Here is a 14,398-nt window from a genome sequence, read left to right as displayed (position 1 = left end):
AACACAATAGTTAAATGTTCTATTTATAATAAACTAGCTCCTAGGGTTTACATGAGTAAGTAATTGATGCATAAATCCACTTCCGGGGCCCACTTGGTGTATGCTTGGGCTGAGCTTGATCAATCCACGAGCTGAGGCTTCTCTTGGAGTTGAACTCCGAGTTATGACGTGTTTTGGGCGTTCAACTCCGGATCATAACGTTTTTCTGGCGTTTAACTCCAGACAGCAGCATGTACTTGGCGTTCAACGCCAAGTTACGTCGTCAATTTCCGAATAAAGTATGAACTATTATATATTGCTGGAAAGCCCTGGATGTCTACTTTCCAACGCCGTTGAGAGAGTGCCGATTGGAGTTCTGTAGCTCAAGAAAATCCATTTTGAGTGCAGGGAGGTCAGATTCCAACAGCATCAGCAGTCCTTTTTGTCAGCCTTTTTCAGAGTTTTGCTCAAGTCCCTCAATTTCAGCCAGAAATTACCTAAAATCACAGAAAAACACACAAACTCATAGTAAAGTCCAGAAATGTGAATTTAACATAAAAACTAATGAAAACATCCCTAAAAGTAGCTTGATCTTACTAAAAACTACCTAAAAACAATGCCAAAAAGCGTATAAATTATCCGCTCATCACAACACCAAACTTAAATTGTTGCTTGTCCCCAAGCAACTGAAAATCAAATAGGATAAAAAGAAGAGAATATACTATAAATTCCAGAATATCAATGAATATTAATTATAATTAGATGAGCGGGACTTGTAGCTTTTTGCTTCTGAACAGTTTTGGCATCTCACTTTTTCCTTTGAAGTTCTGAATGATTGGCTTCTCTAGGAACTTAGAATTTCGGATGATGTTATTGACTTTCCTAGTTAAGCATGTTGATTCTTGAACACAGCTACTTATGAGTCTTGGCCGTGGCCCTAAGCACTTTGTTTTCCAGTATTACCACCGGATACATAAATGCCACAGACACATAACTGGGTGAACCTTTTCAGATTGTGACTCAACTTTGCTAGAGTCCCCAGTTAGTGGTGTCCAGAGCTCTTAAGCACACTCTTTTGCTTTGGATCACGACTTTAACCACTCAGTCTCAAGCTTTTCACTTGGACCTGCATGACACAAGCACATGGTTAGGGACAGCTTGGTTTAGCCGCTTAGGCCTGGATTTTATTTCCTTGGGCCCTCCTATCCATTGATGCTCAAGGCCTTGGATCCTTTTTACCCTTGCCTTTTGGTTTTAAGGGCTATTGGCTTTTTCTGCTTGCTTCTTCTTTTTCTTTGCTATTTTTTTTTCGCCAATATTTTTTTTCGCAAGCTTCTTCTTTTTCACTGCTTCAATTTCATGATTTTTCAGATCATCAATAACATTTCTCTTTGTTCATCATTCTTTCAAGAGCCAACAATTTTAACATTCATAAACAACAAGATCAAAAGACATATGCACTGTTCAAGCATTCATTCAGAAAACAAAAAGTATTGTCACCACATCAATATAATTAAATTAAATTCAAGAATAAATTCGAAATTCATGTACTTCTTGTTCTTTTGAATTAAAATATTTTTCATTTAAGAGAGGTGAAGGATTAATGGAATTTATTCATAGCTTTAAGGCATAGTTACTACATACTAATGATCATGAAGTAAAGACACAAAACATAGATAAACACAACATTAAAAACCGAAAAGCAGAAAAAAAATAAGAACAAGGAATGAATCTACCTGAGTGAGGGTGGCGCCTTCTTGAAGGTCCAATGGTGCTCTTTGAGCTCCTCTATGTCTCTTCCTTGCTTCTGTTGAATGATTCCTAGTAATTTTGGTGTTCCTACCCTTAGTTGCTTCCAATATTTGTGTGGAGGACAATTTATCCCCTGAGGTATCTCAGGGATCTCTTGCTCTGCAGCCACATGTTCTACCACTGAGCTATGACGGCTTTATATGAGTCTTTCCATCTCCCAAGACTCAGAGGTGGAAGCTTTTGTCTTCTCTCTTTTTTTTTTTTTGAATATCTCTGGCCTTAGGTGCCATTAATGGTTATGGAAAGGCAAAAAGCTATGCTTTTACCACACCAAACTTAGAAAATTGCTCGCCCTCGAGCAAGAGAAGAAAGAAAAGATGAAGAAGAAGAAGAAGAGATGGAGGAGATGGAGGGATGTGTGTATTCGGTTATATGGGTGGGTTTGGGTGGGAAAGAGTTTTGAATTTTGAAGGTGAGTGGGGAAGAGTGGATAGAAGTGAGTGGTGAATGAAGAACAGAAGGGATGACCATGAATGGAGAGAGAGAAGGCGAGGTAGGTGGGGATCCTGTGAGGTCCACAAGTCCTGAGGTGTCAAGGAATTCCATCCCTGCACCAAATAGGCATGTAAAATGCCTTGGCACACCATTTTGGCGTTTAAACGCCCATTGGTGCACATTCTGGGCGTTCAACGCCCATGTAAAGCATGTTTCTGGCATTGAACGCCAGTTTCATGCTTGTTACTGGCGTTCAGCGCCAGTTTTTCTTCTCTGGGCACATTCCTGGCGTTTAGCGCCAGAATGTTGCTTGTTTCTGGCGTTCAGCGCCAGAATGGTGCTCTGTTCTGGCATTGAACGCCAGCCAGATGCATCTTACTGGCGTTGAACGCCAGCCTGTGCGTCCTCCAGGGTGAAAATTTTTTTCTTCTGCTGTTTTTGATTCTGTTTTTAATTTTTATGATTTTTTCGTGACTCCTCATGATCATGTACCTAATAAAACACAAAATAACAATAAAATAAAAATTAGATAAATAAAATTGGGTTGCCTCCCAACAAGCGCTTCTTTAATGTCAATAGCTTGACAGTGGCTCTCATAGAGCCACAAGGTGATCAGGTCAATGTTGTATAGTTGTCCACACCAAACTTAGAGTTTGGTTGTGGCCTCCCAACACCAAACTTAGAGTTTGACTGTGGGGGCTCTTCTTGACTCTGAACTGAGAGAAGCTCTTCATGCTTACTCTCTTTTGTCACAGAGGGATGGCCATGTGCTTTAAACACAAGGTAGTCCCCATTCAATTGAAGGACTAATTCACCCCTGTTGACATCTATCACAGCTTCTGCTGTGGCTAGGAAAGGTCTTCCAAGGATGATGCATTCATCCTCTTCCTTCCTAGTGTCTAAGATTATGAAATCAGCAGGGATGTAAAGGCCTTCAACATTTACTAGCACGTCCTCTACTAACCCATAAGCTTGTCTCAATGACTTGTCTGCCAATTGTAATGAGAACAAGGCAGGCTGTACCTCAATGATCCCCAGCTTCTCCATTACAGAGAGTGGCATAAGATTTATCCCTGACCCCAGATCACACAGAGCTTTTGCAAAGTTCATGGTGCCTATGGTGCAAGGTATTAAGAACTTGCCAGGATCTTGTTTCTTTTGAGGTAGAGTTTTCTGAATCCAAGTATCTAGTTCACTAATGAGCAAGGGGGGTTCACTTTTCCAAGTTTCATTACCAAACAACTTGGCATTCAGCTTCATGATAGCTCCTAAGTATTGAGCAACTTGCTCTCCAGTCACATCTTCATCCTCTTCAGAGGAAGAATAGTCTTCAGAGCTCATGAATGGCAGAAGGAGATTCAATGGAATCTCTATGGTCTCTATATGAGCCTCAGGTTCCTTTAGATCCTTAATAGGAAACTCCTTCTTGCTTGAGGGATGTCCCAGGAGGTCTTCCTCACTAGGATTTTCGTCCTCCTCCTCCCTTGTGCATTCGGCCATGTTGATCACATCAATGGCCTTGCACTCTCCTTTTGGATTCTCTTCTGTATTACTTGGGAGAATACTGGGAGGAGTTTCAATGACTTTCTTACTCAGCTGGCCCACTTGTGCCTCCAAATTTCTAATGGAGGATTTTGGAAGGAAGGAGAAGGATTTCTGTAAAGGGGGTTTAGTTAGAGTTTGGCTAAGTTTAAAAACCTTAGAGGACCATCCGTTTATGGCTTTCGCCTTTGAATCTTTAAGTTTTATAATCAAGAGCGTTGGAGTTCTAGGATTGCCTCTGCCTATTCTGAGACATTATATGTTAGTCATGTGGGCATCGTTACCATGTGGACAAGCTCTGGTTATCACCCCATACATATTTTGTGGTTTTTAGATGCAAGTCAAGCAGTACCTCGCTAGGCGTCTAGACTTACTCTACAGCGAAGATGGGACTTTGGGCTTTTGTGTGTGTGTGTATGTGTGTGTGTCTATATATATATATATATATATATATGATTAGATTTCTCCTTTTATATATTTTACTTTTGTACCTCATAGAGGTTTATGGAGAACTAGGATTTCTTTTGAGTATTTTGGGACTCGGATTTTATATATATATGTATGTAAATATTCTCCGGCCAACCTTATCTTCGTAAGTTGATATGGGAGTTTGAATATTTGTATCTTTTGACTATATATATATACCTTACGTTTATTCGTATACGTGAGCTTTACGACTTTACTTTACTCTTTTCTTCAAAAGCTCCTGGATATAAAACTTTTTCAACTATATTATATATATAATTTTACTTTTAGAGGTCGTAATACCTTGCTACCTCAATTTTATGATTTAAGCATAAGACTCTATGTAGTAAAGTGTTACAAAAACTACCTTTCTAAATGATAAAAAATGTCACTTTTACCCGGTAAAAATGACGGCTTGTAAACTGCCACTTTAAACAACATGAAACCCTATTTTAACACGGTAAAAACGGTGATTTCAAATGCCATCTTAACCAATAAAAATGCCACTATCAGGGTAAAAATGGTGGTTCAAAATGCCGTTTTAACGAACCAAAAATATCATTTTAATCCGGTAAAAACGGCAATTTCAAATGCCATTTTAACCACCAAAAAACGCCACTCTGCCAAGGTAAAAATGGCAGTTCATAAACGCCATTTTAACCAACCAAAAATGTCATTTTTACTCTAGAAATAACGGCGGTTTGAACCGCCGTTTTAACCAACCAAAAACTGTCGTTTTATTTGAAAATAATGACGGTTTGAACCGCTATTTTAACTTATCGAAAAACTACCGTTTTAACCTAGAAAATTATGGCGGTTTTCTAAAAATTGCCGTAATAACCAGAATGGCACTCAGAATTATGTCGCTTTCTAAAGTCCTAGTAATAATGGAGGTTCAAACCGCCGTAAATACCCAAAAAAATCACCGTTTTAACCAAAATTTTTTATAGTGTATATTTTTAAAAAATACTTTAGAAACTCAATATTGATGCAGTTTCTTACAAACATGATTAGAATAATAAGATATTTTTATTCTTAAAATTTTGTAATTTTATGCTAAGTATATTTTTTTGTTTTGCGATTTGTTTTTTGTTAATGTTCAAGAAAAAATGAAAAAAAATATAGAAATTGAATTTTTATCTAGTTTTATATGTATATTTTAAATATTTATCTAAATATTTTTACAAAATTTTAAATAAATATATTAGTAATTTGTCAAATACAAAAATTATTTGTCAATTTTTTTAAAAAAATATTTTTTCGTATTTTATAATATTTTAAAAATATTTTTATTGATATAAAAAATGGAAGATATTTCTCCAGTGAATTTTCCAAAACAGGTTGCAAGCTAAGCCCTTCCTTGCGTAAACTTGCATGGGTTGTACATTTTCAACAATTTGAATTGTGAATAATCAGCAAGGATTAACATTATATGGCTATATTTGCTGTTTGGTGATTTGATACATTAACAACATGGAACTTTCACATGTACATGTACGTATATACATACTGGTACTTGCCAAGTATATACGGCATGCGATCACCCTATACCCGCCGTACTTTGCTTTTGCAGTTTTGCAAGTTGCCAACCATATTGAGTGTTGTCCTTTCTATGTTTCCCCACAATTTCATTTCACTTCAGAAAGGACCTCACTGTTATCTCTTCGTATTTGTCGTCTTTTTTTTTTCTTATTATATGAAAAGATAGAAGGAAGTGAAGGAACACTTTTTCTTTTTCCTTTTTCCTTTTTAATTTTTTTTATTAATTATGTTCTCTAATAAGTAATATTTTTTATTCGACAATCAGCTAATAAATTGTAATTCAAAACTCGCACATCTAAACTATTAAAGAGTACAAAATCAAGTTTGCACATTTCTGTAATGGTCTCTAGAGTGTAGTGAAAACAGAAATCAATAGTGTAAGAGAAGAGGACAGAGAGAAGAACGAGGAAAACAGAATAATATGTTTGTTGAAAATGGCTTTAGTTACCAAAATTTCAGAATTACAGCAGAGCAGGCTGTAGAGAAATAGAACATGGAGAGACACAATGCAAATTCAAGTATGGGTCCTTCGTTTCTCGATTTGGAGGCTGGATATTGTTTGACGGCAGTGGAACAAAGAGAGAACAGAAAATGGGGAAACACGTGATCTGTTTTAAACTTTTAAGATTGTTGTAATCTGAACAAAAGAATACTCACCACATAAAACATGAATATTGATAATAAATAATTAAATACTTATTTATTGGTTTTATTAACTCTAACTTAAACGCCATATTAAAAATGGGCTGGGCTAATAATATGCTTCTATGTCAGAAATCAGAAGGGATAATTTACCTTGTATACTACAAGAGGTTTTGGCGCAATTGTCTATATATCATTATATTTATATGAGAAAGTTTAGGGACAACATTTTTGTTGAAACAACCCTTAATTATTAAAAGAAAAATAATTAATTTATATTATTAAATATTATTTTATACTATTAAAAATATTGATGATAGTTAATTAATAACTAAATATTACAAATTTTACTAATTTTCTAATACTCCTTTTATTATATTTTGATGAACAAAACAGATTAGTAGGTAATTGATTTTCATATAAAATTAATAATAAAAAATTATTAAATAATTTAATATATTTAAAAGATGTTATATAATAATTTTTAATTATTAATTTTTTTATAAATTTACAATAAATCTGACGATTTTTTACGACTTTTATTATAGTGGTGACTACATCCGAACCAACATCCGTAATTATCACCTCCAATTTCTATCCCATTGCTACGCCCCTAAAATGAACAACGAAAAAAAAAAATCTAGGGCATTTTAACAACAACAAAAATAGATCTAGGAATGTAATCAGAAGAGACGTGGCTGAGCATGTCAATAGCGGTGAGAAGAATTAGCGCCAATAAATTAATTTTAATAAATTAATGAAATTTTAATTTTAATTTTAGAAGTAAGTTAATTGGTGACAAATATTTTTTTTTTGTTTTAAATAAAGTTAGCAACGCTTGTCACTGGTAATAATACATTACTAAAATTTATTATTATTATTATTATTATTATTATTATTATTATTAAGAGTAAAAATTGTGTGTGAACTTATAAGTTGTTAGAAAAAAAATAGAATATTAAGAAACTCATTAAAATAAGTTTTGTCATTAACTTTCAGATCTTTGAAGAAAATATTAAATAAATTATTTAAGACTAAAACACTAAAAATATAAATTCTTAAAAATTGTCATATTAAATAGAATTCTTATTTTTTTAGTTTTCTAACTTATTAAAATAACGACTTATAGATCAATTATTATAATTTTATAGAGACTTATTTATTTTTTTTAAATATTTATAAATATCAATATTTAAAGAATCCTCTCCTTTTCATTATAATTAAAATCAAATCTTTTATTTTAAAATTAAAGAGTTCTTCTTTCTTCCTTCTTCTTTTTTTTAATTTTTTTATATATTACTTTTTAATTTAATAACTAAATGTGTCACATGACACTCTCTTATTAAAACTAAGAGAAAATTTTTTCTACAAAATTAATAAACTCTTTTTCTAAATTCTCTCATCTACCTCTCTCTATTTTCTATTTCTCTCTATCATTTTCACTCTATATATAATTTATATTTTATATTAATAATTTGACAAATCAAAATATATCATCTGATATTTTTTATTACAATTAAAAAAATTCTTTCAAAATTAACAAACTCTCACTCTCATTCTTCATCTTTATCTTTCTCTCTCTTTTCTCTCATTCTCTATTTTTTCTACTTTTTTTATTTTATAGAAAACAAAATTAACAAAATAATATAATTTAAATAAAAAATATTATTATTATATACATATTTTTTAATTTTTTATTTAGTTTTAAATTTTTATCATTTATTTTTTTAATTTATATTTTTATTTCTCTTCTTTCAAATATTTATTAATATAATTTGGAGAAAATACTAATATCATAATTAAAATTTAGAATCAAGATTCAATTGTTTAAAAAAATGAGTTAATTTTATAACTATCAATATAAATTGTTATGCTAATATCTAATTATATTTTTATATACATAAAGAGAAAAATATTATTTTTAAATAATAAGTATAAAAAATAATTATTTATATTTGTGCAACAGACTTAACACTTAATTAAATACAAAAATATACGTCTTAAATTGTTTTAAATTTTAAATAACAAGTGTTAAAATTAATTATTAATAAAAAATTAGATTTTTTATATAAAAATAATAACTAAATATTTTATTATTTAATTTTTTATCTACAGAAACATTGACTTTGTCAATCTACAATTTTTTGTAAAAATAATTTGATTTTATAAATTTTTTGTGTCATATATAATCTATACTTTTAAGATAAAATGGATCATAATTTTAAAAAATTTATATTTTTTAATATTATTATGAATAAAAATTATGGTTTAAGGACTAATTTAAAACTCAATAAAAGATTCAAAAGCTCAATTTAAAATTTAGTTAAAAAATATTTTCTTGTATATAGAAAAAGCGCATCACCATATTCTCTTAAATTTCACCCCAAGGTCCTAGTTTGGGCAGTACACCAAATAATAACCCAAACAAAAAAAAAACTTTATTAACCATAATTCCATCGTAAATTTAAGAGCAATTTACTATAATAAATAAATTCGCATCTAATATTTTTAGATTATACAAAATATAAAACGGATATTAAAATACATTTTTTTTATAATCTATGAAAATCGCGACAAGAGTCTCGCGGTTTATAAATACACATAAATTCGCTATAGAAGTGTTGCGGATTACGTTGTAGGGAAAATAAGTACAATCTGCGACAGGGGTGTCGCAATTTATGTGTGAATGACGAGTGTGCATAAACCGCGACAGGAGTCTAGCAGTTTATGCGTTAGTATAAATACGCTTTAGGGGTCTCGCGGATTACATTTTGGTGGTTATAAGGTTTTTTAGAGAGAGAAGGAGAGGTTTTCTAGAGAGGAAAAGAGAGAAAAGTGTGGGTTGGTTGAGTTGAGATCGGGTCGAGATTATGGCGGAGGCACGCAGTCTTTATAGGCTCAACAGCGTTACACACGTTGCTAGCAGCATAAACAAAGAGGTTAGTTTGGTTATTTTTAGTTAATGTATTTCGTATAATATTTTTCCGATGATTGTTATTCAGGTATTTAAATTTAGATTTAAATTATTATTTTAAATCATAAAATTTATTATTTAATTAATTTATATTAAGGTCTTGAATCGTTTATGCCTTTCATTGAATTTTGTGATTAAAAAATAGAATCTGTATGTTACCTGTTTAAATTTTAATATTGTATTTTTTGTGTTAGATTACTTTAAGTTAGTGTTGAATTTTTTAAATGTTTGGTTTCTTTTGTCACATGCTCCAGCCGACTACGTGTATTTATAGTGTTGGGAGACAGCAGAACATGCCTCTGCATGACAGGATCGTACCCTATTTGGAGAGGGCTGGATTCCTTTATTGCCGATACTAGGGCCGAGGAGATCGGTCAGGATGTTGTTCAGAGAGGGTTGTCACAGGCGCCTTCTAGGGTTTCGATGCCGGACGTGCCTGATAATAGGCGCGTCGAGCAGCGACGACACATTGGTACCCGGGCTACAGACCGGGAGTGGCGATGGCTGGATGACATGATTCAAGATGACAGATCTGGTGGCGACGGAGTCGGACATGCCGATCACCATGTCTAGCGTGGCCGTCCTCAGCGTCGGGGTGGTACATCAGGGGTCGCATCTGGTGGTCCTGGTGATAGACCCACTAAGTAGGCAGGGGCGGGGTTCTAGGAGGTTCCTCTTACACATGTTTCGAGCTCTCATATATACCATGAGATTCATAGAGAGATGTATGATGACCTGGTGGGCCCGACTTTCACGATGGATATGGACCACAAGGTCGGCAGTTCACAATTTTATTTCGACTTTGCAGATCTTATCTGGGATGACGACCCTTCGCATTTTCAGCACCATACCCCAAAGGATCAGGTGCCGGAGACCCAGTCCCAGATGGACGTTGCACTGGGATATCGCCCAGATATGGAGGATATGTAGCGGTACCAGCCCCATATGTCTGACTCTCAAGGGGTACCAGCTCCAGTTTCATGTAGACCTAAATGAGACTGCTAGCAGTCCGTATGACAGTTGGTTGGGTATGGGAGGGACGCCTCCATCTGCATATGGCGTGGGCATGCCTGTCGATCCTCCAGCACAACAGCGCCAGATGCTAGCTAGAGTGAGACGGGCCGCACGATATGGTACAGGGTCGCATCTCCTAGGTGCATTTGGACATGACTCTCACGAGGAGGATGAGGATAGACAGAAGTCGCAACTGTTTATTTCATGTTTTCATTAATGATACCTTTGTATGTCAGATTTGTCGTATACTTTTGTATTATATGATGGCACTTAGTTTATTTCCATGGACTTATGTGTGTGTTATGTATGTTTTTTTTACCATATATTTACTTTATTTTATGTTTATGCAAACTGCTCATTAACGCATAAACCGCTAGATTCCTGTCGCAATTTATGCACACTCGTCATTCACCTATAAACTGCGACATATCTATTGTAGATTATGCTTATTTTTTCTATAACGTAATTCGCGACATTTTTATAATGAATTACGTATATTCGTAAACCGCAAAACTTCTATCACGATTTATATAAATTGTGAAAAAAATATATTTTAATATCTTATTTGCATTTTGTATAATCTGATAATATTGGATGCCGGTTTATTTATTATGGCAAATTATCCCAAATTTAAGGTCCTGTTTGTACTTTCTATTTTGTAGTTTGTACTACTCTACGATGAAGCACTTTTTTTTGGACACTCTATGATGAAACACACGCCTTTGATTCTGGATTCAAGGTGGGACCCACAAGGCCTATGCTCTTGAGTATAACTTAGGTGTTTCTCTCACTTGCTCACATTTATCTCTCACACTAGTTTTGCTTCTCACGAGGCACGAACAGCAATTTATGTGCACCCTTTTTCTTCCCTATCTTCTCTAACAACAATCTCTCTCTCTCTCTCTCTCTCTCTCTGAAAGATCAAAGATGTGCGGAGGTGCTATCATCTCAGACTTCATTGGTGTCAAGCGTGGCCGGAAATTGGTTTCTCAGGACTTATGGGCTGAGCTCGATCCTTTCTCCGACTTCCTTGGTTTTGACGCCGCCACGGTCACCGCCAACAACTCCAACAACAAGGATCAGCCACCAATTCCTCAAATCCCAGATAACAACAACAACAACAACAAAGGTATCGCTTTTATGCTATGCTCTAGTTTTTCGTCGTATATGTTCCTTTGATTCGTATATAGCTTTCTTCATGGGGCCAATCACCTTTTCTTGGCTTTAATTATTGAAATTATTTTTATTTGAACACCAAATATTACACTAAGAAAATCACGTGAGATTCATAATTATTATTCTCTTGGTTTTATACCTTCTTTTAGTACGCGTGTGAAATTTTTTCTTTTTGGGCTAGAATGAGTTCAAGAAATATTTTTTATTTTTTTAAAATATTTTTTAACATTAAGCGAAGTTAGATAAACCGCAAAATTAAAACTTGTCCGGTTGCTGGATAATTCAGCATGATGGTGAGAACTCTATATATTTTCATCTTGTTTTTGTCTATCAGCTTTTTGGGGTTTGGTGAACTATTTGGTATATATATATATATATATATTTGGATAATCTAACGAAGATCTTTTAAATGTGTGTGAAGATATTTTATTTAATTATTGGATAGTAAATTATAGAATTTAATTTTTATATATCATAAAAGTATTATTTTTATTTAAAATGTGATTAAATAAATAAATTATTTTTTAAATAAAAAATATTGTAAAAGATATTTTTGGTAGAGTATTTTGGATTAACAATCTTCTCTAACAACCCATATTCGTTTTCTTCACGTTTTTTCCTACGATTGAAAAGTATGAATTTTATTTATTTCTTTATCTTAATTAAAAAAAAAGGAAGAAAAGGTGATATAACTGGAGTTTTCTTCAACCTTTTATGAAATTAAAAAAATATAAAATATATGTACACATGGTTAGACTTAGACACAGCTAAATCTCAATTTTCTACAAAGAATAAAAAAGACATCAGTTCAATTGATTCTTATACGTTGTTTGTAGACTGATGTTATAATCAAAGCCAAACGCACCTTCTTTTCATGAGAAATAGTAGCCATTAATTACGCACGAAAATAGTGCTAGCAACCGACATATACATTAAAAACTTGAGATGATGAAAATTTTGTAACTTTCTTCAAAATAACAACAAAAGAAAATTACAAAGCTTTGTGTAGTTTAGTTATGTGAGGTAGGTGTCAATTCACTTCATGATAACGCACTAATTGTCTTGTTCATGTGGCAGTGGTAGCATGTGACAAGGTACTAGGAAAGGAAAAAACGGTTGTTGGTGGTGGCGCAGAAGATAAGAAGACGAAAGGTCCCAATCCACGTCAGAGGGTCCGTAAGAACGTCTACAGAGGAATCAGGCAGAGGCCCTGGGGCAAGTGGGCTGCAGAGATAAGGGACCCACACAAAGGAGTCCGTGTCTGGCTCGGCACGTTCAACACTGCCGAAGAGGCCGCTAGAGCCTACGACGACGCTGCCAGACGCATCCGCGGCAACAAAGCCAAGCTCAATTTTCCGGATGCTTCTGAGGACAACGTGGTCGTCGTAGCCCCTCCATTCGCCAAGAAGCAATGTCTTGGCAATGAGATGCTGTCTCAGGTCGAAATTCAGTCACTTGTGCCACCACTTATCTCTACCATGCAAACTGGCAGCGACAATGGAAGCATAGAGGGATTGGATTCTGACCTATCACAGCAGATCTCGGATCTTGAATGGTTTCTGGGATCGGAGAATGAGCAACCGTTGCAAATAGGTGGTGATGCCGTTTGGAACGACGTTAACAACTACAACGATAACAACAACAATATGGACCTGTGGATGCTGGACGACGTCGTTATGCCCAACCGTTACATGGTGTAATAAGAAATTAATGGAAATTTTTGGGGCAAAATGGTCAGATGGAAAATGCAACACCAGTAGTGCTGCATGGATTTTACTAAAGCTTATTTATTAGTAGTAGTATTTCGTAGCTTCTTAAAGTGGAGATTATTGTATAAAACTATGTGAAAATTGTGTTCGTTGATTTTCTGTTGGTGTCGTTATCTCTTTTTTTTTTTTTGTTCTGACGGTCAAATGATTTTCGTTTGGATTGTAGCGTGTAAACATTACATGGTGATGATTATGATTGTGTATAAATAAAAGAGAATTAAGTATACCTGAATGATCGAATTAGTTCTCGAAAGATTATATGGTTTTTAAATTGATTTTTAAAAGTTTTGTTTTTAATTAAATTTATTTTTTATTTATTGATAATGTTAAAATTTATTAATGTAACATATTAAATAATACTTTAATATATTTAATAATTTTAATTAATTATTAACATAATAAATTTATGAATTAGATGAAATAAAAATTTAATTGTATGAAGAATTTAAATCATTGAAATTTTTTAATTTAAATTAATTTTATTTAATTTTATAAATTAATTATATTAATAGTCAATTAAAATTTTTAAATATATATTGAAGTGTCATTTAACGTGTCATATTAATAAATTTTAATATTATCAACAAATATAATAATAAAAAGAGTAATATAATTAATTTAAAATTTTTAAAAAATAAATTTAATTAAAAAAATTAAAAACTAAATTAAAAAATAAATAATTTTTCAAAAATTAATTTGATCATTTATTGAATTAAGTATTGGTAGGACTTGGGGATATGCATTCGGGTCGTGCATATTTAATTAAACTATATATTATTATGATATGATTAGTGTGCCGATTTAGCAAAAATTTGGATTAAATTCGTGATTCCGATCTTGGTGCATGAACCTGACCCACTGACTACATCAAATTTTTTCTGTAAGGACTGTTTATCATTATTTTATGTAGTTGTTAATTAAAAAAAATTGTTCTTATATTATAATTTCTATACCATTATAAGCGAATATTCTTAGGATTGAGTAACAACTTTCATTACGAATAGAGAACAGTCTTCGGACGCTTAAAATATAATTACATAAGTTTTAG

The 14,398-nt window shown here is 33.1% G+C and overlaps 1 protein-coding gene across 1 annotated transcript; it reads left to right on the top strand.

Moving 5' to 3' along the window:
* Positions 1-11,197: 11,197 nt before the first annotated feature.
* LOC130974200 (ethylene-responsive transcription factor RAP2-3-like) lies at positions 11,198-13,576 on the top strand. The gene is made up of 2 exons (XM_057898977.1): positions 11,198-11,534; positions 12,659-13,576. Exons 1-2 carry the CDS (start codon positions 11,333-11,335, stop codon positions 13,279-13,281), a joined length of 825 nt encoding a protein of 274 aa, XP_057754960.1. The 5' UTR covers positions 11,198-11,332; the 3' UTR covers positions 13,282-13,576.
* The last annotated feature ends 822 nt before the right edge of the window (positions 13,577-14,398 follow it).

This window comes from Arachis stenosperma, chromosome 4 (genome assembly GCF_014773155.1).
Source record: "Arachis stenosperma cultivar V10309 chromosome 4, arast.V10309.gnm1.PFL2, whole genome shotgun sequence".
Taxonomy (NCBI): domain Eukaryota; kingdom Viridiplantae; phylum Streptophyta; class Magnoliopsida; order Fabales; family Fabaceae; genus Arachis; species Arachis stenosperma.
This window is presented reverse-complemented; position numbering and strand designations above follow the sequence as displayed.